At 40.8% G+C, this 24,452-nt stretch overlaps 1 protein-coding gene across 4 annotated transcripts in view; it reads right to left on the bottom strand.

The window, feature by feature from the left end:
- The window catches only part of Nars1 (asparaginyl-tRNA synthetase 1), a 28,755-nt gene extending 13,759 nt beyond the window's left edge, over positions 1-14,996 (bottom strand). Inside the window, exons 1-8 of one of the 4 annotated variants that reach the window (XM_063231566.1) lie at positions 14,791-14,996; positions 12,932-13,011; positions 10,086-10,202; positions 3,103-3,168; positions 2,889-2,981; positions 2,714-2,803; positions 1,719-1,797; positions 442-512 (exon numbers count right to left, since the gene is read on the bottom strand). In XM_063231566.1, coding sequence (XP_063087636.1) covers positions 442-512; positions 1,719-1,797; positions 2,714-2,803; positions 2,889-2,981; positions 3,103-3,168; positions 10,086-10,202; positions 12,932-13,011; positions 14,791-14,833 — 639 coding nt within the window. In that variant the 5' untranslated portion in view covers positions 14,834-14,996. Of the gene's footprint in view, positions 1-441; positions 513-1,718; positions 1,798-2,713; positions 2,804-2,888; positions 2,982-3,102; positions 3,169-10,085; positions 10,203-12,931; positions 13,015-14,790 lie in introns of all 4 variants that reach the window. The other 3 variants (XM_063231565.1, XM_005005530.4, XM_003474162.5) reach the window with 3 other exon arrangements.
- Positions 14,997-24,452: the final 9,456 nt, after the last annotated feature.

The following is a 24,452-nucleotide window of genomic DNA, read 5'->3' as shown; positions in this document are numbered from 1 at the left end:
TAGGGGCAATTTAGCGAGGCCCTGCTTCCAAACAAAGGAGGGCTGGGATAAAGGACTTAGTTTGTGGTCTTGAGTGCACTCTCAGTGCTGAAAAAAAGTCTCTGTTTCTTAAAACTGCACAAAAAAGTAAACCTGAATGAAATGGTATCATGTCAGGGACAGCAACATCAAAGCAGGATTGGCCATACATAGGTATTTACTAAAATTGGGCCCTAAGACATGTTATAGATTTTCATAAAAGCTCTCCCAGATCTACTAAGGTGTAATTAACAAATACAGGTTCTCTATTTATGCTAGGTGGCATATATTTTGCATGTATACTCACTGTGAACATAATAAAAGTGTAAAGTAAGTCTACAGGTCCATAATCCTTAAAACTAACAATAAAAGAAGCTACTGAACAAGTCTAATTTTCAACCATGAATGAAAGAAAATATTTACCAAATCATCTGATAAGACACACTGAAGATAACCTGTACCATCTCGCAACACCAGGAACATTAAATTCTTTCCTAAAAATGAGAAATTCAAGTTTAGCCACACAGGACTTCAAGGTTAAGAGTGGGAAGATCAAGCCTCCCACACGATCCCCTTACTTTGAAATGCCCAGAAGCACTGCCATACAATATATATAAACTAGGGGCTGGGGATTTAGCTCAGCGGCATAAGCGCCTGCCTTGCAAGCAGGTCGTCATGAGTTCGAGCCCCGGTACCAATAAAAAGGAAAGAGACAAAAAAAACAACATATATAAACCGCTTTACATGGCCATGGGTCAGCAAGATGGTGACCAATGAGCTGAGGATTATGTCTTACTCACTGTTAAACCCCCTGAACACCAACAGAAAAGTGCAGGGGAGGGGCACGAATATCACTGAACAGACCAGCTCTCCCTTTATGTTCCATCTTACTCACGAATGAGTCAATAATCACCATAAAAATCTCATGTCATGAAGTAATGGAGGAAGCACCTGGGCACAGGCGTGCACACACCTGCACTCCCAGCATTGATCAAAAGTTAGAGGCCTGCTTGGGCAACTTAGGGATACTATGTCTCAAAATAAAAAATACAAAGGGGTGGGGATGCAGCTCAGTGCTGCAGTGCCCCTGGTGTGATCCTCAGAATTGCAGAGGAAGACACAAAAACAGAGAAAACAAAACACCTGTACCAGAAGAGAAGCAGAATGCACACATGCTCATTATTTAAGAATTAAAGGGGCTGGAGATTTAGCTCAGCAGCATAAGCGCCTGCCTTGCAAGCAGGCAGTCGTGAGTTTGATCCCCGGTACCGATAAAAAGGAAAAAGACACACACAAAGAAAAAGAAAAAAAAAAAAAAGAATTAAACAATATAAGAGGCTGAGGATTTAACTCAGCAGCACAACCACCTGCCTGGCAAGCAGGAGGTCCTGAGTTTGATCCCCAGGACCAAAAACAAAAAAAAGAATTAAACAATATAGACACGTTTGACATCAGGATCGGGCCCTCCTATAAACATACCTCCTGTTTTTCATTGAATAATTAAAATTCAGTTTGACAAACCTGACTACACCTGTACTTGCTAATAGTTAAGACTTGACATAATTTTGAGATTCTAGCCACATTAAATCATAACTAATTGAGTTTTCAAATCACTGTGTCCATATAAAGTTAGCATAACAGAATAAAACAACAACAAAAAACTGAACAACGAAGAAGAAAATAAAAGTGGTACCATTCACCTTGTCTACGAAGCCTATGGACCCAGCCAAACACCTTTACTCTTTGGCCTCTATAGCCTTCTAATGCACCAATCTTCACCTATAAATGAAATTAAACAGTAGTTGAACAAACATCATGTATTACATACCAATGTTTTCATTAATAAGAAATGTGCAGGAACAAAGTGTTAAAAAAATCATAAATAATACAAAAAAATTGGAGACAGTGGCTAGGCAGGTTAACTAAAAAACTGCACCATATTAAAATGGTTCAAACAAATCCAAGTCTTCTCTTAATGCAAAACTGGCAGTGAGACGCACCCAGAAAGGTTTCAGATACTGCTATAGAAAATCAGTTATTAAACAAATTTGTTACAAGCAGAGCCCCTGCTTCCCCAGCAGCAACCATCCCAGCCACACAGGCCCTTTCCATGACCCCACAGCTCCTCAGTACAGGCTGGCACTTGGAAGCTAAATAAAAGACTTCCTGTTTGAAACATGAAGTCAAAAGAGATGGACAGAGGAAGTGGGTGCTGAACACAGCCAGGAAAACAACTCCATCACTAAGTAGGGAACATGATAACGGTCAGCAAAAATGATTAGAACACACACTAACCATGTGTATTCATAGTGCAGCAATGTGTTTGGATTTCAGAAGAAAAAAATAAATCTAATTTCACAGACTCACACACTATAGAAAAGTCATGTACTTCTACCTGCTCATCGTACAGTGGGGAAACAGATACTAACGAGGGTCAACTCACTGCACTGATATCACACAGCACAGCCTGGGCTGCATCCCAGGTCTGCTGGGTTTCAGTCAGAAGAGAATATATTTCAAGCAATTACCAAGCTCTGTGTTAAAGCAAACACCTAAAGAACAAGCTTTACACTATCCTAAAATCTTTCTCTCTCCATTCTACAAGGAAAGACAAACAATGTAAGGGAACAAAGGAGCGGCATACCACTCAAAGCCACAATGAAGGACACGACATGACCACGAGGCACACACTTACACACTTTGGCTCTGGCAGACTTGGATCCTTTTTGATGGATATCTTCTTGGCTTCTTCCAGGTTCTTTTCTCTTCGCAAACTATCTTCTGCCTAATTTTATCAACAAGTCACATCGTTAACACGGCTTCTAGCATTCTAACTTGTAAAACATGTGTGGGGGTAAATTATTAGTCACCTCTCTCTTCTCCTGGGATTCAGTCTTCATTTGTTCCCTATGCCACAGTTTTTTAATGTTCTTCATTTGTGATTTAGAAATAACGTCCCACCTCTGGAGAGAAAGACAGATACGTAATTTCACCCAAGAACCCTGTTTATTCAATATGTAAAATAAATTCAATTCAAAGTGTATTCACAAAGTATAATTCTGTGAAGTTCTGGGCTCATCTTACCTCATTTTCTTTTTGTGAATCTACGTAAATGGTAGGAAATGGTTCTTTTCCTACTGTCATCAAAGCCTTGGGAAGGGAGAGAGAACAAAAGAAAATGCAATGAATTATTCCCTCTGGAGTCCAGACCTGCAGCATATAAAAATCAACCTTTCCTAAAAGCACAATAATACTACAAAGCTACAGTGATAAAGTATACCACGACATTGGTAAAAACATAGACACGTGGATCAATGAACAGAACAGAGGATGGGGAAACAACTCTCAGCAAATTCAGCTACCTGCCTTTGACAAAGGGGCCAAAACTTTCACAGGAGGAAAGACGGCATCTTTAATAAATGGTGCCGGGGAAACTGTTTATCCACATGCTGAAGGTTAAATCTAACCTACATTTCTCACCATCTACTAAAATAAAATCAAAGAGATCAAAGATCTTAATATTAAAACAGAAACACTTAACTTGCTGGAAGATTTTTAAAAAAGGTAAAACTCTTAAAGACATAGCCACAGGCTAGGACTTTCTAAACTAATTACCAACTGCACAAGAGATTACACCAGAATCAACAAATGGGAGGACATCAAATTATAAAAAGTGGTACACAAGAAACAACCAATGGAGTGAACATAACCTGCAGAATGAGAAAGCTTTTGCAACCTATTTCTCAAATGACTAATGTTTACAAAGAACAAAGAACTCAAAATAATTAAACCCCCAAATAAAAGATTCATCAAAAAACACAAGTGAACAGACACTTCTCAACAAGAAATACAAAAGGCCAATAAATGCATAAAAAGTTCAACATCACACTCTTTTAGAAAAATGCACATTAAAATAGCCTTGAGATTTCTTCTTATTGCACAATGACTATCACAAAGGAATCAGATAAAAACAAATGCTGGTTAGACTGTAGGGAAAAAAGAACACTTTCTATTGGTGAAACCTAAGCCATGCGTGATTATAAAATCAGAATGGAGACTCCTTAAAAAACTAAAACAAATAAATCCATTTGACTCAGCTATTTGCCTCCTAGATATTTTCCTGTAAGAGTTCAAGACATCATATTTCAATGAGTACCCTCTTTATAGCAGCACATTTCACAATAGTGAAAATGAGCAAGCAGCCTATATATCCATCAACAGATGAATGGATAAAGAAAATGTCCTGTGTGTGCATAATGAAATACTACTCTGCCATAAAGAATAAACAAGTCTTTTGTAGGAAAACTGATCCACCTTGAGATTATAATGGTAAGTGAAACAGACACACAAGCTTAAATTACATGGTTTCTGTTGTATGAGAAACTCAAAATACAAATCGTGAGTAAAATAAAAGTTAAACAGAAAAAATGAGATGTAGGGAGGTTGGGGGCATGCAGCAGATGGAAACAGTACAGCTGAGAGGGAAGGGAGGGGAGGCGACACAGATGTGCCTTGTACGTGTATCAGGTCTCATGATGATTGCAACCATTATGTACTACAAACATACACTGATAAAAAAAAAAGAAAATAGGTACTTTAATCTTTAATCTGTAAATATAAGGAAAGAATATGAATCTTTATAAAACAACCAAGAATCCACCAACAATTAGACATCAGAGTGTACCATCATGCACCACGGTAATGCTTCAAACAATCCAACTGTCTCGTAAGACTGCATCACCTAATGTCAACAAAGCCACCTTCATTTGTGCAAGAACACTCTATCCTGTCACTAGGTGATGCCAAGCTGTATGTGTAGGCAATTCAAGATTCAATTATTATCAGTTTATTCTGGTCCCTCCTTCTGTATCACTGAAACTGAAAAAGCTAAGCTGCCAATCCTGAAACAGGAATGATACATCTTTACTAACAGTTTAACTTCTGCAGATGTTCTTCACCTAAATTAATGTAGTCAGTTTTGCAGGGATACCCAAATAACCCAGAAAAAAAGATTTCATTCAGAACAGGTATGTAGCTCAACGGTATAGCCCCTGCCTCACAAGTGCAAGGCTCTGAGCTCGGTTCCTGGAACCAAAAAACGAAATAGTTTTTAAAAAAGACGAAAATGGGGCTGGGGATTTAGCTCAGCGGCATAAGCGCCTGCCTTGCAAGCAGGCAGTCGTGAGTTCAATCCCTGGTACCGATAAAAAGGAAAAAGACCAAAAAAAGAAAAAAAAAAACAAGACGAAAAAGGGGCTGGGAGTTTAGCTCAGCAACGTAAGAGCCTGCCAGTCATGAGTTCAATCCCTGGTACCAAAAATAAATAAATAAAATAAAATAAATTTAAAAAATAAAAAAGACCAAAAAAAAAAAAAATCCCTTTGGTTGGAGATTTAGCTCAGTGGCCTAAGCGCCTGCCTGGCAAGGACAAGGTCTTGAGTTCAATCCTCAGTACAAAAGGGGGGGAGCAGGGATTTAGCTCAGCAGCACAAGCACTTTCCTGGCAAGCATGAGATCATGAGTTTGATCCCTGATACTGGAAAAAAAAAAAAAAAAAGAAATAAAAAGCAAGACAGTGCGTGAAACACCAAAGCACAACTATATGGTTTAATCTGAAACAGGAGCAAATGCTCCCAGATTAGGAAGAATTGATAATTAAATACAATAAAACCTTGAATTGTGAGTACTCCACAAGATGAGATATTTCTAAGAAATTTTAATTTGACAAAAGAGCGATGTCTTGCAATTCAAGGAGTACATGACACCAAATGTCACCTGATCACAACTAAGTCAATAATTCTTCCCCACACATGGGTTTGGGGGTGATTCTCTCCCAACAGCAAGAGGTTATGGGGCAGGGGTTGTCTGCAGAGGAAGAGGAAAAGGCACAGGCACAGGAACACTCAGTTCAAATGAGATTAGGAAGATGTGTAAAATGTGGTAAACAATGCAAGATTTTGTAGAAAAGTACCAGCTGAATAAGACTGCAGCCATGCGAGGAATAAATCTCTCTAAAACCAAGCAGTGTCACAATTCTGCAAAATCCTCAAAAAGGAGGCAAAAGCAAGTGTCCACAAGTAGGTTCCTTGCTACAGTTGTACTAAAAGAAATACTCCATTGAGCCAAGAGATAGCAGTGATTCCAAGTCATCCTCCACGGTAACCCTTCTCTTTCTGTCTCCCTCATACCAGCCTTGAAGGTTTTCAAAGGTAACTGCATGTTAATTTTTTTGTCTTTGTATTCCATATTTTATTATTTTGTATTATATAACAGTCGTGTGAACTTTTTTTGTTTGTTTGTTTTTTAAGGCTAGTCAAAGTGAAGCAGTGGGAGTGGAGAAGGAACAAAGCAATCTGTAACTGGTTGTGATCAATTAGTTGTAAACACCACTGCACTCGGACCAGCCCATGTGAACATTTTTATAAGGCTATTTTTGGGTTGTGGAACAAATCATCTGAATTTCCATTACAATGGACTTCTGAAATTTGCAGAGGTTTTGTTCCTAGAGTACCCACAAATTGTAAAAAATCGCAAGTTTCAGGGGCTGGGGATTTAGCTCAGCGGCATAAGCTCCTGCCTTGCAAGCAGGCAGTCATGAGTTCGATCCCCGGTACCGATAAAAAGGAAAAAGACAAAAAAAAAATTTTTTTTAAAAAGGAAAAAGACAAAAAAAAAATCGCAAGTTTCAAATATGGTCAAAAAATACCAAGTTGGCTGAGGATGGTGGCGCACATCTATAATCCCAGCACTCGGGACGCTGAGGCAGGAGGATCGGTGTGAGTCCAAGGCCAGTCTAGGCTAAAAAGTAAGTTCTAGACCCGATTGAACTGCATAGTGAAACCCTGTCTCAAAAAGGTAAAAAAAAAAAAAAAAAAAAAAAAAAGCTGGGCGTGGCATATGTCTGTAATTCCAGCACTCAGGAGGCTGGGGCTGAAGGATCACTGCAAATTAGAAGTGAACTTAAGGTCAGCCTGAACTGCATTGTGAGACCCTGACTCAGAAAGATCAAAAAACAAAACAAAACACAAAAAAAACCCCACCTATTATGCTACCACGGTGTAACTTTTTAGTTCCCAGAGCAAATCCAGTATTCTATCTTCTCTGGGAGTGTCTTAAAACTTCTGGGCTGGGGATTTAGCTCAGCGGCATAAGCACCTGCCTTGCAAGCAGGCAGTCATGAGTTCGATACCTGGTACCGATAAAAACGAAAAAGACCAAAAAAAACACAAAACTTCTTCTGGCACTTATGTTCACTGCCAGAAGCTATATAAGGTACAGGGTGTTCGGGCAGCATCTTAGGATTGAGAGGTTCTTACCCTAGTATAAATTACTGTACATTATGACAGTGGGCTAACATGGTGGAAGACCAAAGCAAAACACCCTGACAGCCACTTCCTCCCTCTTCCTCTTTAGCTTTTTTTCCCATTTGCCCATAAAGACAATTCCAATCAGGTCCTTGCACATCATCAATGCCCACTCCATACACCACTTCCAATCAGAGGACATATAACCCTCTGCTCCATCTGTATCAGGTCAGAGGAGAAAGCCAAACCCCTGTGGGTGTGGGCTCCTCTCTGCATCCTCAATAAATCCACTTCTCTTTCCTTTTGCTTGTCTACTATTCTACCAGAAAATCCCAACAAGACTTTAAGAAGAGGGGCTGGGGATTTAGCTCAGTGGCATAAGTGCCTGCCTTGCAAGCATGAGGTCACCAGTTTGATTCCCCGGTACCCATTAAAGTAAAAAAAAAAAAAAAAAAAAAAAAAAAGACTTTAAGAAGAAAACCAAGAACACTCCAGATAGCTCTGGCAATACAGCAAATTGTTGTGACGTGGGAATGCTGATATATCTCTCAGAGATGGGTTACATGCCAGCAGCAAGAAGTGAAATAATGCTTTTCGATTAGCTACTTGCAAATCTCCCAGGAAAAAACTGCCGAAGATATTTGAAGTTTTCAATTGTGAACATTTCTGGGAACATTCACTAGACAGGTTCTAAGGAAAAATCTGTGAATGACTGAGGCTGTGAACTCTGAACTGTGACTCCAAGGGACAGGTATATTCTACTTCTTGTGGGCAAATTTGCTTCTGTATGTAAGAGTTTTAGATTACTGCTGAGGACCAGTTTGATGCTCTACAGAGCAGGTGATAATATTGATAAAGTGGTACAAAAATAGAGAGTCTGTCCTAGGCCTACAAGCCTTGCAGTGACATCCTCAATTGGCTTAAGCACAGGTTAATCTTTAAGCCAAATACTAGAGCTGAGACTAACAGGCTGTGAAGTTTGGACACCTAACACGGTGGCTGAGGACCCTTGTAACTCTCTCCCAAATTCCTTCTACCCAGTAGTCTATTTAGCAGATAATAAGATTCCTAGTTAACCATGATCTGTTCTTATGTGCTTTTCAAAAATGCACCGCTCCTCAGTCTTAAATCTTTCCGGGGTGATCAGTTCATTCCCCACTTTCTGCAGCCCACCAGCACACCTCTCAATCAAGCTGTGCACCTAATAAAGATGAAGGACATAGCACCTTTTTGTCTTTGCCCATCATTGGGCTTGACAATTCTGGTGCCTCTTGTAACTAAAATATATCTCATCAAGAAATGGCTTCAGGGGCTAGGGGTTTAGCTCAACGGTTAAGTGCCTGCTTGGCAAACGTGAAGTCATGAATTCAATTCCCCCTCCCCCCAAAAGAGAGAGAGAGAGAGAGAGAGAGAGAGAGAGAGAGAGAGAGAGAGATGGTGTCAACGTACTGCCCTCCCACTGACTTCTTGGTCCTTTTCCTCCCGGTGGTGCTGGTGCTTGCTGTTGCATTCTGGACTGCATCCCCAGGAGTTGGGAATTCCAGAAAAGGCTGCTTTGGTTCTTTTCTACCTAGTTGTACTCAACTAAGCACTCTCAACTGTTTGTTAGCCTGTTTACACCTCCTGGAACCATGGCTAAGACGATCACCCAGGCTTCACCTTTCGTTTGATAACATCAGTTCACAGATAAGAAGAGGCTTTAATAGCACATCTCCTTTGCAACCAACAATCTGTTGTATCTGCTATCTTGCTATAAATGCTATTTTTGGAACCCCCACTGGTGGTAGACTGGAGGGTCTACAGATGGCTTCCCTGTATGGAAAGTATAAGGAAAGGTGCTCATTAGGAACAACACAAAGGGTGACATGGACCTGGTAGCCCAGGGATTATATATGTGAACTAAAGTGAAAAAGGGAAATTGTAAAGAAAGAGAAGCATACTGTCCGCATTGGGGTCGTAAGACCATAGGATTCTGGGGAGGATGGTATGATGGGTTGGACCCAGCAATTAGAACAAAAGACCAAAATCCTCTGACTCACTGGTGGGCCCAGAACAACAACTTCATCCACATATATAGAAAAAAGTGAAAAGGTTGCAGAGTTGGATACTGAGAGAAGTTCGATTTACAGGTTAAAATCTTCCTCAAGGATATTAATAATTGCATTTGGGCAACAGTGCTCATTGGGGGCATTATTATTGTACATGTGAAGAACATGGACAGACCAGGGACCCTCGTCCACAAATCAAAGAGGAAAGTAACACCCCAGAAGCCTGCTGCCCCTTTTCCTGCACTCTCTTGCAAGCTGCATTGTCCCAAAAGCCTGAGACCACAAAGATTTTACCGAAGGTCCCCCCAGAAAGGCAACGTCTCAAGCCTGATAGATATTCAGGTTGGTCTAGACAAGATAAACATGAAGTCTAGATTTACCTGATGCTTAATGAGACTCACCAACTTCTAAATATGTCAAACTCTACTATAGCAAAGAGTTGTAAAACATGGGTAAGACCAAGTCCACTCTTTTAGGAAGCTATAGCTTCCTCAACCACAGTTATACCTAAACACTATCCTTGACAAGAAGAGCAACTTCTCCATTTTGGATAAACTTGGTCCTATTTCAGCTTATTGATATGTACAGAGTTGGCTAGGTTTTTCTTTGCCGTTGTCATGGTTTATGTCAGTTTATGTCAGGCCCCAAGCCTCACGCAATTATGCATTTGTTCATTGTTTAGAACTCGGATTGGTGATGTGAGTGCTACACTCGCCTGGAGGTGGAGCCAGGATATGATGTAAAGGCAAGAAGGTGGTGTATCTCTCTCTCTCTTGCCGGTTTCCGCCTTGCTGTTTGCAGCCACTATGAACTGTGGCCCCGCCATGCCACCCTGCGTTGGAGGGAAATGAGTAAGGACTGAAACTTACAAGAACTGTAAGAAATAAACCTTTTCCTCCCCAACTTTAGGCATCAGGTATTTTCTCTCAACAATGAGTAAAAAGTAACTAAGACAGAATTTGGTACCAATGGAGTGGGGTATTCCTATGACTATATCTGACCATGTGGTTCAAGAGTCTTTGGAAATGGCTTATGGGCAAAGTTTGGAAAGATTTGGAGATGTCGCCTGCATGCATAGAGCTGGAACATCTTAGGCTGTTCTGTAGAGGAGATTCTGGTCAGAGTTCAGGAGACCAGAAGGCAGATAAAAAGCCTGCCAGTAAAGACCAGACTCAGGAGGTTTCTGCTGGGAAGAAGGACTGCATTGGTTGTTGGACTCCCCATGATGTGTTATAACTTGGCAGAAAGTTTGTCTACATTTTGCCTGTGTCCAGAGATTTTGCCTAAGACTGAGATTAAGGGCAAAGGATTCATTAATCTGGCAAAGGAAATTTCAAGGCAGTGGAATATAGAGTCAGTTGCATGGCTATTATTAGGGGGTTTTAACCAGATTTATGTTGCAAATCAAGAGCAAAGAACCCTGTAGGATAATTAAAAATGCTGGGTTTGGCCAGAAGAAAAACTCCAGTAAAGCTGTGGGTTATAAAGATAGAGCTGAGACTTTCACTGTTCAGAAGAAACAGAAAAATAAAAATGATGGCCGGGGGCATCCCAGGAAGCAGCGGGTCTCCATCCTTTGCAGCCTCAAAACTGCAAAAGTGAAAGACTGCTCAGAGGACAACGCTACAGAGCACCATGCTCCAGAATGGCGGCAGAGGCCATATGGAGTTCCAAAATGGCAGCAGACACACCAGGTTCCAGAATGGCAGCAATATACAGAAGCTCTTCCTCACAATCAGATAAACAGAGGCCAGCAATCCAGGCACTGGAGCCCTACAGCCAAGACAGTGAAAAGCTTAGCTACTACTCCACCTGGCAGCAAACCTTGGTGGCATCCACATGGTGCTGATTTTAGGTGCAGGGAAAATGCACAAATTCTGAGGGTAAGATGGTTTCCACCTTGATTGCAAAAGGCCTGGGAGCCAAGCAGTGTGCCCCTGAGAGGGCAATATATAAAAATATAAGGGTGAAGCCAAAGGTCCAATGGAAACTCCACAAGTTTGGAAAAGGCAGGAATGTGGATCATCCAAGGAAAGCTGCAAAAACCCAGCAGAGGAGGCTTACGAGAGAGGCTGCAGGAGCTGAAATCCTGGAAGTGCTGTGGAAGTGGAATCACCCAAACCTTTTGGAGCGTGCAACCAGATTGCTTCAAATGAAACTCTAGGATTTAATGTTTGCCCTGCTGGATGTTGGACTTGCTTTGTTTGCAATGCATTGTATTTCCCTATTTGTAACTTTTGGAATAGTAATGTTTATCTTGTACCTTTGCATTTTAGAAATGTTTAACCTGGGGCTGGGGATTTAGCTCAGCGGCATAAGCACCTGCCTTGCAAGCAGGCAGTGGTGAGTTTGATCCCCAGTACCGATAAAAATGAAAAGACAAAAAAAAAAAGAAAAAAAAGAAATGTTTAACCTTGTTTCATTTGTAAAGGGGGTTACAGTTACTGTGTTTTAGTCTGTGGTCATACCCTTGAGCAGAAGATTGCTACTCCTGTATCAGGGCCCTCATAGATGAGAAATGTGTTTCCAAAATGAGTTATGTTCACAAAGACATTATTGTAAATGTTGAGTCACAGCTAACAAAAAAGGGCACTGTACAGGTATGGATGCATAGGAAAAGGAGCATCAGGGCTGTGTTTTTCCAAGGAAGAGGACTTTAATCATGTCCTTATGTGGCAGTTGCAGCCAAAAGGTCTTAGAATTTCAGTTCAACAGAAACCTGTGTGACTAAGATGGATGTAACTGTTACCTAACATGCATGTGAGTTCACACACTTGAAGGACCTTTTGGCCTGCATTTTGTTTTCTATTTAAGTCTTCTCAAAGAAAATGTGTGGATCTCATTTGAGGATTTTAGTTCCTGAGAAACAGCAGCACATCAATAAACTGAAATTCTACTTCAAGTTCCAAATGAGTCTGCTCTGAGAAATGCGTGCATTCTTGGATGTGGTGACAGAAATTAGGTCTTCTTCAGAGGCACGAGGTTCAGGGTCACTACTACATATAAGTACATTCAGCACCAGGCCTCTTACCAAATCAGGAGCTCAGCATGACTAGGGATGATTTTTATTCTTACAAAAACTGAAAAACCAGCAACCAGACATATTAGAAAAAAGCAATATCCATGACTTGTAGTTAAAAAAAGAAGAAGAAGATATAGGTATTAAATGTTGAAATAAGTTCAGATTCCAATCATCCAGCACTCTTAAACCAGTGTACCAACCAGGTCTGCAAAAAAAACGTATACATGGTTCAGGAAAAGAAATACTTCTAAAAACACTTTAATACTAAATTTATTGAGACATCATGAGATTAAGATGTTACCTTTACTTCTACAGTTAAAAATAAGTGCTCAAAGTGGTACCCATTAGCTTTATTATTTTTCTTTTCCTGAAATGTATAAACATTTTTTGGTGGACCTTCTATAGTATTCCTTGTTTTCCCTTTATTAAAATTTGTCTTCAAAATCTAGTGCTTAAAGTAAAACTCTTGACAAGTCACACATTACTGAAAAAAGTCATTAACAAATGCAAAGTCATTTTTCTAGGAGAAGAGACACTACCTTTAGACCTGTTTTAAACGGTTTCTCCTTGGTTCCATCTCCTGTGGCATCATCTCCCTCTCGATCCGACACATACAGCTCTGCTGTTTTACAAAATAAGAGTAAGTTACTTGCTTGACCAATGACTCAGATACTTTATAGTGCAACTAGTTTAGCTGTTTCTTTGTTTGGATAAAGAATAAACATCCGATTAGTAAAATTTATCACACTTCAAAATAAATCATTATGCCCTTATGTTACCAAAATAATCTCCTAAAAACATGAGTTATCTATTAACCTTTTCAAAACAAATTATTTGATTATTTTGTGATACTGTTTCTATCTACATGATACTCAACAATAAAGCTGTGATTTTATTCCCATTGGAATCTTGGTTGTTGATCCTTAAAACCCAGGACCAGGGTGACTCTGGAAAACTTACTGTCATTCTCAGCTTACTTCCCCTTTTAGGAAACAAGGGAAACAATATCCATTTGAGGATGCAAGAAAACAACACATACAGATCAGACATCTCTGTGCCAGTGTCCAAATTGCTGATAAAATTAGCAGTTTCCTCCAGTCTTTAAGACAAACCTCAATTCTGAGGTTCAACAAATGGCAGAAGATGAGGCATGATGTCTCAGGCCTGTAATCCCATCACTTAGCAGCCAGAGGCAGGAGAATCCCCATGAGTTCAATGACAGACTGCTGAGCTACACAGCAAACCCTCCTCCCAAACAAAAAAAGTGGAGGCCCTACAACTGCAGAAGCCTCCCTGTGATATCAGCCCAGGTCTCCTAGTTTTCTTTTCCTCTTCCTGGAAATTTCAACACAAAACAAAAGAGGAACTAGGGTGGAGAAAGAGGGAAAGAAAAAATGATGAGGCAGCATGATGTTCCAGGCCTGTAATCTCAATAGGTAGGAGATAGAGGAAGGAGGATTACCATGAGTTTAAGGTCAGCTTGAGTTGCCCAGTGACACCTCCTCTCAAAAGGGGAAAAAAAAAAAAAAAAAAAAAAGCACACGTGTAACCATGGCAGTCTCCCTGGGTTCAGAAACTGAAAGAGTAAGTAGGGACTAAAATGTACAGTACATATTATGAAATGGGAAGAAATTGTTCAAAACGAAAGAAGTATGGTAGGGAAGGGTCGAAAGAAAAGAAGCAAAAAAGGTCACTTTTAAAAATGATAAATTGGGGCCAAGGATTTCGCTCATGGAATAAGCGCCTGTTTTGCAAGCCCCAAGGTCTGAGTTCGATCTCCTGTACCAAAAAAAAAAAAAGATAAAAATAGAAATAAAGCTTTGCAAATAGTGAGTGTAGAGGGGTTCCCGGGAGGAAAGGGGTTGGGGGAAAAAAAAGAATCCAAATGTGTCACGTTCAAGTACTAATCCCCTATGACATACGTGATCATTACGTATGCCAAAAATATATGAATAAACAATTTTTGAAAAAAGTGTAGAAGGCCTCACAACCGCAGAAGCCTAGCTGTGACATCAGCCCAGGTCTCCCTAATTTTCTTTTTCTCTTACTGGAAATTTCTACACAAAATGAGGCCATACAACAGAGAAGTAAATTGATGAACTTCTTTCCTGGAGATAACTCTGAAGAACTGCATGTCTGCCGACTACACTGTCTGACCTCTCACACTGCCCAAGACTCAGCGGCATCACGCCTTTTCGCAGTGGGGCGGGCGCGGCCAGTCGCAGCACCTGGGCACGCAGGGTTCCAGGAGAGCCGGGCCTGCGCCAGCGAGTCAGGCGCCCTCCAAGCGTTCCCCAAACATCTGGGGGCGCCCAGCGCTGAGATCCACGGGATTCAGCGGAGACCAGGTTCCCGCTCCTAGGAAGGGACACTGCGCGGCACGCCTAGTCTCACTCACCCAGTACCATGCCTGCTGCCGCCCTGGTCACTTCCAAGGACATCGTCTCCAACACCGCCGCCGCAGCCCGGTCTCCCCAATGTGCTCCAGCCACTTCCTCCACTCAGGCTGGCATCGCGTGGTGTGGTGCTAAGGCCAGCAGCGTGCGTACGCCCAGCATCTGGGCTCCATTGGTTACGACGTGAGGGCGAGCGCCCCCAGTGGCGCCATGTTTGCTTAGGGCAAGGCAACTTCCGGCCCGAATTGCCCCGCCCAGCGCTTGGTGCTGGCCCCTCCCTAGGCGGTTCCTCAGATCCTGCAGGCTTTCAATTCTTTCTCCTGTGGACCCAGGCTTGCTAAATTTTTCCTGTGTAAACCAAATCCAGCCAAGCTACGTGCTGGGTGGCCTGTAATTCCAGCCCTAAAAAGAGAAGGCAGGAAGATCACGAGTTCGAGGCCAGCGGAGGCTGCATAGCAAAACTATGTTTAAAAATGAATAAATAACTCCCAGATAATTGAAAGTTTGAATTGAAATTGTGCTCCTGTGTGCACGCTGGAATCACTGTTAGAGAGGCTGTAATAATGAAGTGGGCAGAAGTAGGACTTTGGAATATAAACCTGACTTGGATGCTAGTGCTGTCTTTTCCTGTGTGTTTTGAGGTAATTACCTCATCTGTCAGTTTCCATGTTGATGAAAGCTAATGGATCCCTGCTGCCTGGAATGTATTAGGTACTAAATGAAGTATAACTGTCATCAGTTTTCCCTCAACCTACTGACATTGCAGAATTTCTCCTTGAGACAAGGTTTGTCCTTGCTGTTGTCTTTGTTTTTGTTGTTACTGATGAAAGTGTAAAGAACATTCAGGTTCTGGGCCATCAAGAATTAGAGTCAAGGGGCTGGGGATTTAGCTCAGCGGCATAAACGCCTGCCTTGTAAGCAGGCAGTCGTGAGTTCGATCCCTGGTACAGATTAAAAAAAAAAAAAAAAAGTTATATGTTCAAGAAATTGGATTGAGGACTTCTCTAAATATTTGTCACCCAGCCTGGCAAGGTTGCAATGTGATTGTAATCCCACCATGCCTGTAATCCCAGGCTGAGGTAGGAGGATGGCAGTGAGTCCTCAGCCAACCTATGTTACATAGTGACATCTAGTTCAAGGCCAGTTTGAACTAGAGAGTGAAACCCTGTACCCTCCCCCCCAGATTGTTACCTTCCCTAGACCACTGGGACAGGCAAGTATGTATTCTTTTCATGGTGACAACAGTCGCAAGAAAATAGTTTAACAGCATATTTTAAACCTCTGCTTGGATCCCTTCTGCAAATATCCACACAGCTCAGTCAAATGTAAATGAAGCAGGGAAACAGACTGCTGTCAGTGTTTCAATGAATAATCTAATTTAACACACAGTACATAGTTAGACTACTGAATGCCATAAACTCAGTGTCGTGTTTCCTTCACTGAAAACATGTTCCCTAATTAGAGGGGACATTGGGTCCCTTGTCAATGGACACAGCATTCTGTGTGACTGTAGAGGTTAGTGCTGTGGCAGGAAGGGCACATCCTTATAGGACAGTATATCTATACTTGGGAGACAAATAGTGTAATAAATTTTATCTACCACCAAATGGCCAGCTGGTTCTCCCAAAGAGTACAATGCTATTGGGTTATCGATAGCCACTCAGATGAATCACAATGAAGACCCAGGCATAGCCTCCAACCTGTCATGATAGCCAATTACATATGGGCTCTTGATGCCAGAAATGAGGTATTTGGGCGGTGGGGAACCAACATGCCCAGATTATAGTGACCTCCTATATACTGAATACTTTTGGGACAATGTTCACATAAGACAAGAAACAGGTCTATTCACCAACTTCTTCTCCAGGCTTCCTACATCATATCTCCAAACTTGTTCCTTCCAAGTCTCTGATAAACTTGTCACCAAATGAATATTTAAAAGTCCCCAAAAGAAATATGAGGACCTCAACTCATCCCATCAAAGACTAGGTTTACTGTCCAGACATCAAAGTTTTACTGACTTCTGTCACAGCAAAGAATTTTAGGACACATATGGGAATGGCATGGAAAGGCCAGTAACAGTTTCAGTGAAGCCTGCCAGGAAGTGAGTCCCCGCTTCTGAGATCCATGGGTTTCCCAGTTTCCTACAGACAGATTGGTGGGTATTTGGGAAAAAGGCTTTCTATATTATATTTCTATATGATGAGTCTGTTCCAGGCCTAAGTTACTTGCCTGATGAGCTGTTCTGCACTAGCTACAATGCAGAAACAGAACTCTCCATGGTCGTAATAGAGGCCTACAATGGCTTGTGACACTGTGATATATCTATAAGCAAGATGACACCCTGAGGACACTAAATCTCACTCCGAATTTCAGGGAAATAACTGCCAACCTTAGAGAGAAAATGGATCTCTCATGAAGCAAAGATTTATTCTTTGGAATGTCTTTGTTCTATTTTCACAAGGCCCTACTCGCTTCCATGGCTTTTTGTCCAGGTAGTCCCTGAAGTTTCCTACATGCCCCAGATACAATGGACCCAATAAACAGTGGCCAAGTTGGAGAAGTCAAGGTCTTAGCCACAAGAGCGCTGATCTTTTCTGACTCTGTCCATTGTATTGCTTTCGTCTATTGTCTTTTATCCTTCATTGTACACAGGTCCAGGGGACTGGGAGACTGGCCAGCTCCTGATCACTGTCTTTAAGTGCTTTTGTTGGTAGAAGAAAAGAAGTTGTATAGAAAGTTCCTGGGCTCTGCCTGATTTCTGGCTAGAAAGTGCACTCCAGGAATCTACTGTCCCTACTGTTTGGACCTTCTCTTAGGGGCTCCACAGTGCCATCTTGGGTGAAGTAAGGACCCTGACCATTTGTGGCCATTTGGACTATTGCAGATCATTTTGGGGTCAGTGATGGTGTGAGAAGAAAAAAAGATTTAAAAAAATTACAGGCCTTAGTTTTGTTGATTTGGAGTACTCATTTGTTCTCATTTTCATTTGTTTTGACTTGTTTTGGTTTCCTTTCTGTTTCTCTTCTTATAATCATCTTTATAAAGGACAGGCAGTGAGACTTCAATACCATTTTGAAGCTATGAAATAGCTTCGGAGGTTGAAGCCAGGATTCTATAGTGAGGGGCCTGCTTGACCTCTGTCTTCTGCACCATATGAATATAAGGCAATGAAAGTCTTCCCTTCAAGACTCAGTGGAGGGGCTGGGGATTTAGCTCAGCGGCATAAGCACCTGCCTTGTAAGTGCACGGTCCTGAGTTCAATCCCCGGTACCGATAAAAAAAAAAAAGACCCAGTGGAGCTCTCAGTTATCCCAGGGAGCTTTCCCCTTTGGGACAGGACAATACCCTCTAATTGTGGGAAAATTTCCAAGCCAAACCAAGTCAACAGGAAGACACTTTGTACCAAGGAGATAAAGAAGGTAGCACTTAATCTTTATGCTGGCAGATTGTTGGATCTTCATGCCAGGAGACTGCTACAGATAATTTCACAAAGGCAACAGTGCTGAATTTACAGAGAGTTTAGTTTATATAGAATTTAGAAGTGGGAGGCACAAAGCAAGTGATATAACATCACATAATTGGTCACATGCATTGAGTCATATATTGACAGGCAGGCTAGTCTTGAACAGACTTTTTATTTTATTTTTATCATAATATGGAAACACTGCAGGAACAAGGGGAGGGGACCTTTACAGAGTAAGTATAGTTAAAGGCATTGCCATAATATAGAAACATTCCAGGGAGGGGTCTTTACAGGGTGTCCTTAAGATACAGACAATTACTCTGATTCAGTGCTTATCACAATTAAACAGTTGGGCTTTTGACACTGTCAAGATCAATTAAATTCAGCAGAAACAACATAACAGAAACTTGGTTAGAGATCTCTAATTGAGCATGAAATACCTGTAAGTTTGCTATTTTTTAAGTATATTCTTCATTATAATTGTGCCCCAACACTCTGAGGCCTTATGCATTTAAAGGTTAGATTCATCCTGAGGAGACAGTCTTCTTTTCACTGTCTTTCTACATTCTTATGAACACATCTGGGGATTTATGCTAACCACTTTGGGTGTTGAGGTGTTCAGTAACTTTTTTGTAAGCCGATCTAGAGTTTGAGGTTCTTAAACTATTTGCTTTACAGGAAAATTTGGATTAAGAAATTTAAAGCTGGAGACACTGGGGTGTGTTTGAAGAGCTCTGTTGTGATTTGCTTAGGCAGAAAAGTGTTATGGTCCTTTGCAGCTCTTTAGAGAAATTCTAGTTACTTGTGACCTAGAAAAAAGTGATTTTTATTGTGATACAACAAGGCTTGAAGAACTGAAAGTGCTTTTTGATTCATGCAACTGTTCTTAAGAAGATTCTTTGGAATAACTTTGATCAGGATAATGTAAAAGACATTTCAATTAGTTAGTTTATGAAGAGGTTGCTAGCTAGAGAAAGGGCCTGAGATGGAGCTGGGCATTGAGCCACACTGATAAAAATTAAAATAAGAATAGGCCTTGACCAAGGAGGTCTTCAGGCAACATGAAATATAAGCCCTTCCTATAAGAGAGTTACAGACTCTTGCTACTAAGTTCCTGAGTTTTGAGGCATTTATAAATACAAAATAACTGCTTGTTGTTTGTTTTTAAATGGCGTTTTCCTTTAAATTGCACATGCTGAATAACTAGTTCAGAAGCCTGAATTCCAGTTAGTCATTTTACAGAGCTTCCTGTAATAGGGGATCACTAAGCAACTGAGCAATTCCCATATGCCACTTATCCATAAAAAGTTCTGGACCAAGGATCTACATGGTGACCTGCATGGAACCCTTCCATCAGGTGCTGCTTTTTCCACTTATATCTCCAATAAACACAACCTTTTCACTTTTATTCTGCCCTTGATTTCGTTTTTTTACTTAGTGAGGCAATGATCTTGGTTTATATTGATGGGGCATGATTATAATGTAAGAACTCATTTATAAAATTGCAAATTTATAGATATTTCATGATACGAATTAGAGAGCAGTTAGAGGTCTCTGACCAAATTTCTGTTGCTTCTGCTGAGTTCAGTTGACCTTGACATTGTCTAAAGCCCTGGTGCATACCTCTGACAAGCACTGAGTCTGAACATTTATCTGTACTTTAAGGCACCCTGGACTAGTCAAGGACACCTTTATGCTTAGCTTGTAGGGGTCCTCTCTCCTTGTTTCTGGAATGTCTCTGTATTACGATAAATAATCCCTTTATTCCAAAAAATCTATTTAAGACTAACCTGCCTGTCAGTATATGATTCAATGCATGTATCCAGTTATGTAATGTCACTTGCTTTCTCTTTCCCACTTCTAAATGCTATATAAACTAAATTCAGTGCTGTTGCCTTTGGGAATGATCCTATAATAGTTCGCTGGCATAAAGATTAAACTGGTTTCTTATCTTGTAGGTGTAGAGTCTTTTGGTTTTGATTTGGGAATATTCCTACAACATTTCTATGATAGATGTTTCAGATTTGGAGCTCCCACCAAACTTAACAGATGGTAAGACCCCTGAATGGGAAGTGTTTGTCTTTCCCCCCCTCTATTTGCAATGTGCTTTTGTTAATCACGGTTAAATTTGATGACAAATCTCTTTCACTGCAGTAGCTTCTTTGACTTCTGCTGCTCCTTTTCTTCCTCATTGTAAACCATCCTTGAGGAATTTTTAGTCCCAATTGCCTTTGTGTACTAGGTGTGGTGGGGGTTTTTGGAGTCAGCACTGGACCTTACACAGACAGTTAATGTTAGATTACGTTTTTCATGTTAAGGAGATAGCCACTGTCCTATCCTTTTCCCACTGATCCCTGAATAACTCCTGTAGGGCTGTTTACCAAGAAACTGGTGTTCTTTTTGCTTGTTTTGTTTTGGTACTGGGAATCAAACTCAAGACCTTGCACTTGCCAGGCAGGCACTTGTGTCACTGAGCTATTTCCCCAGCCTGAAACTGGTGTTAATGAAAATAAAGAGGATTATTTATTACCTTTTGAGGAGGGGGTCAGTATAGTATAGATGATTTCATTGATAAAATAGAAATCAATGTTAGCCACCTGTCCTGACTGTAATGCCGCAAACCACTGTCGCCATCAGAACAAATCAAGCATTTTACTCAGACTCTTACAGAAAACTTTTGTTCCTATTTGCAACTGAATAACCCTGGCAGGGGTCATTTTCCAGTACAACCTAAAGGTAGCAGAACAATGGTCTACTACAGTCTGTAAGGGCAGTAACATTGTCTTCTCTCAGGACCCCCTCAATCTGCAGTGCGTTGGCAGTGGCAGCTCATGCAGGATGAGTATGTACATATTATGAGGACTTCTTCTTAAGTGTTTCACTCCCTCCCTTTGCTGGTCTCTGCTAGCAACCTGCTCAGGACCTTCTGTGTCTCAGACAGAAGCTTTCTCTCTCAATATATTCTGCTCTTAACCTCCAGTAGCCACTTCAAATTTTCTTTCAGCTAAACTTCCTGACTCAGATTATCAGATGATCAGATTTCCTATCTCTCCAGGACAATGTTTCCCTCTGTTTTGTTTGCTCTTCCGGTCTAAACTGCAATCAGAGGGTGCCCCAGGGCATGGTGGCCTGAGTGAAGCTGGCCTCCACTTTCACAGGTCAGAGATCTCCTCTATTTGGGCCTACCCCAAAAGAAGTGTATAGCCCACATTAGCTGGAATCAGAGGCCTGTCACCTTAAGGAACCCCTTTTGAGTTGATGGAGCATATCCATAGGACCCATGGTGAGTCTTGTGTCTTCTATTCCCTGACTGTCCTCTGCACTATTTTAGAATAAGGATAAATGGGAAATATTTTGTTTCCCCAGTAATTAGATGGGACCAGAGAAAAATCTTTTAAAGTCTAAAAGTAAAGATTCTTGGGTTTTTCCCACCTCGAGTATGCTGGTATTCTTTTCTTCATGTACAGTGCATATTTATATATGTTTACAGTTTGGGACACAATTATCACTCATGATATGATTTTTGAACTATCAGCATCCTATGTGTAAGGTTGCATAGCTTTGTAATAATGTAAAATTTGTTATTGTTGTAGAAAAAGCAGTATCAAACCTAATGCAAGACTCTTTCCAACAAGGAATCTAGAAGGCAACTTAATTGATTTTAATGCCAGCAGGCTGGGGAGTCCAAATCACCAGCCACAAATCAGTTTTGAGTTCAGTTTAGTTTGTAAGCAGGAAGTACATGGCAGATGGCAGGTTATTACATGATTGGTTACATGAATTGAATTAAGTCATATATTGTCAGGGAAGCTAATTGTAAATGGATTTACTTAAAAAGAATTGTTTACTATAATGTAAGAACATCTTGAGGACAAGGGGAGGGGTTTGAGCTGAGCAAGCAAAGTTAAAAGTATCCTTGACTGGATCAATCTGTCCCAAACAAAGTTATTGAAGCTAGATGGAAACAATACATATTCTTTTAACTAAGGAAAACATAAGCTGGATAAACTGACCCAGACCATTACCAGAAGAAAAGCAGCTGGACTCAAGTCAGTCAAGGCTGTTCATCAGGGTGCTTCCATGACAGGCAGAAGCACAGGCAGAGGCCCCTATTTGATTTTGACTTGCTAATTTTTATGTTTGTTATAACTGTGTCTTTACTAATCATATAAATGTGCCCTTACCTTGTAAATTATATACAATCAACAGTGTCTCTTTTCAGTAGAATTCTTTTTTTCTTTTTCATTTTTATCGGTACCGGGGATCAAACTCATGACTGCCTGCTTGCAAAGCAGGCGCTTATGCTGCTGAGCTAAATCCCCAGCCCCTTCAGTAGAATATTTCTAATTCTAGGTATTTTCTAAATCTTTAAAAATTCAAATTGTAATACATAGGGATGTTAGAATCTTTGTTAAAAAAAAGTGTTGGCTACCTGCTTGGGACCCCTTCTGTCTGACACAAGCTTGCTTTCTCTCAATAAATATATTCTGCTCTTAACCTCCGTTGTTCCTAAAATTCATTCTTTGGTTTTTTTTCTTTTTCCTTTTTATCGGTACTGGGGATTGAACTCACGACTGCCTGCTTGCAAGGCAGGCGCTTACGCCACTGAGCTAAATCCTCAGCCCCCAAAATTCATTCTTTGATTTTAGAGAACATGAGCTCGTACCAGACTTAGTAGGTCGGGAGTTTCATTCCCCAAATCATTTGGAGGTCTTCCACCGAGATCACTGGATGGAGGAGACAGTTTGCTTTTGAACTAACTTGTCCTTCTTGTTCCTGGCTTTCAGTTTGTGAGATTACTCTATTTTTTAATATAATTTTATTTCTTTCAATAAATTCTAAAATAAAAAACTTTTGGAACAACAACAAAAAAAAAAACGTAGAGGGCCAGGGATTTAGCTGGCAAGCACCTGCCAGCACCTGCCTTGCAAGTGCAAGGTCATGAATTCGATCCCTGGTACCAAAAAAACCAAAAAATGCATAGAATATTGATCTACCTTAGTAACATTTACAATAGAACTTTAAAAACAGGATTTATATTTGTCACATTACTTCATGTTCTTTAGTTTAAATGGTCTGAAAAATTAAATCTTACTTTATATATACTTGATTCTTTTTTTTTTGCCAGCCTGGTTACTTTAATATAGTCATGTATGAGTTGCCTTTTTTTTTTGTCTTTTTCTTTTTTATCAGTACTGGGGATCGAACTCATGACCACACACTTGCAAGGCAGGCACTTATGCCACTGAGCTAAATCCCCAGTCCCGATTTGCCTTGTTTTAAAAAAATGTTTCAAGATATAATGTAGTTAAGATTTGTGTCCTAGTATGTTATACACTGTATTACTTATATTCTGGAGATGTCACTTAGGAACTACAGATCACATACCATTTTAGATAGGAAAAGAAACTTAAGGCTAAATTATCATGAGAATGACAATGAATTCAGATGGAGGAAAGTTAGCGTTAGAAAAGCACCTGCAAGAGGCTGCAAAAAAATCAACCATCTACAAATAGGGCTCATCAGGTGGCTACAGAACCAAGGAAGGTCCTGGCAGATAGCTGAGAAGGGCTCAAATGGAGCCTTCCCGGGAGCTTGCATGCCTCCCCTAGTAGCTGGGAAGAGAGGCCATGCGCTTTCCCTTTCTCCTCCCATGTGGTGCACCACACATGGCACTGTCCCTGCAGCAGGAGGAAACTTCCAGAGCTCACCAGCTCCCATGAATCCCCTCCACCCTCCAGTCCCCTACCTCTCCTTGGTAACTAGTATCCGTTAAAGGATTTGAGATTTCTGACAGATGAAATCCTGAGTGGGAGAGAAGGGAAAAGGAGGAGACTGGCTTTTCTTAGGAAAGATGGGAACAATGTAAGAAAACAGGGAGTTTCTTTCTGAGTTCTTAGGTTACACTTCAGAGGGCAGGGAATTTTGGGAAAGTATGATTCAGAGCGCAATGGAATGAGGGAAGTGCAAAAGCAAACGATGAAAAGTCTCTGCCTGGACTTGCCAAGGTCACCATCTCGATGCTTCTTTTATCTCCTGGCTGGATCAGGTTCTTACTCTTTATTATAGTATGTCTGGTATCTTCTGTCATTTCAGGTGTGACAGTACCAGCTGCTCACCTGTTTCCAACTGAGGTCTACCACACAAGGGGCAAAGGTAAAAGGGGTTTCAGATACATCAGCAGGTCTCAGGAAAAAA

The sequence above is a fragment of the Cavia porcellus genome, unplaced genomic scaffold, assembly GCF_034190915.1.
Source record: "Cavia porcellus strain 051 isolate PalLab524CR breed Dunkin Hartley unplaced genomic scaffold, mCavPor4.1 scaffold_20, whole genome shotgun sequence".
Taxonomy (NCBI): Eukaryota; Metazoa; Chordata; class Mammalia; order Rodentia; family Caviidae; genus Cavia; species Cavia porcellus.
This window is presented reverse-complemented; position numbering and strand designations above follow the sequence as displayed.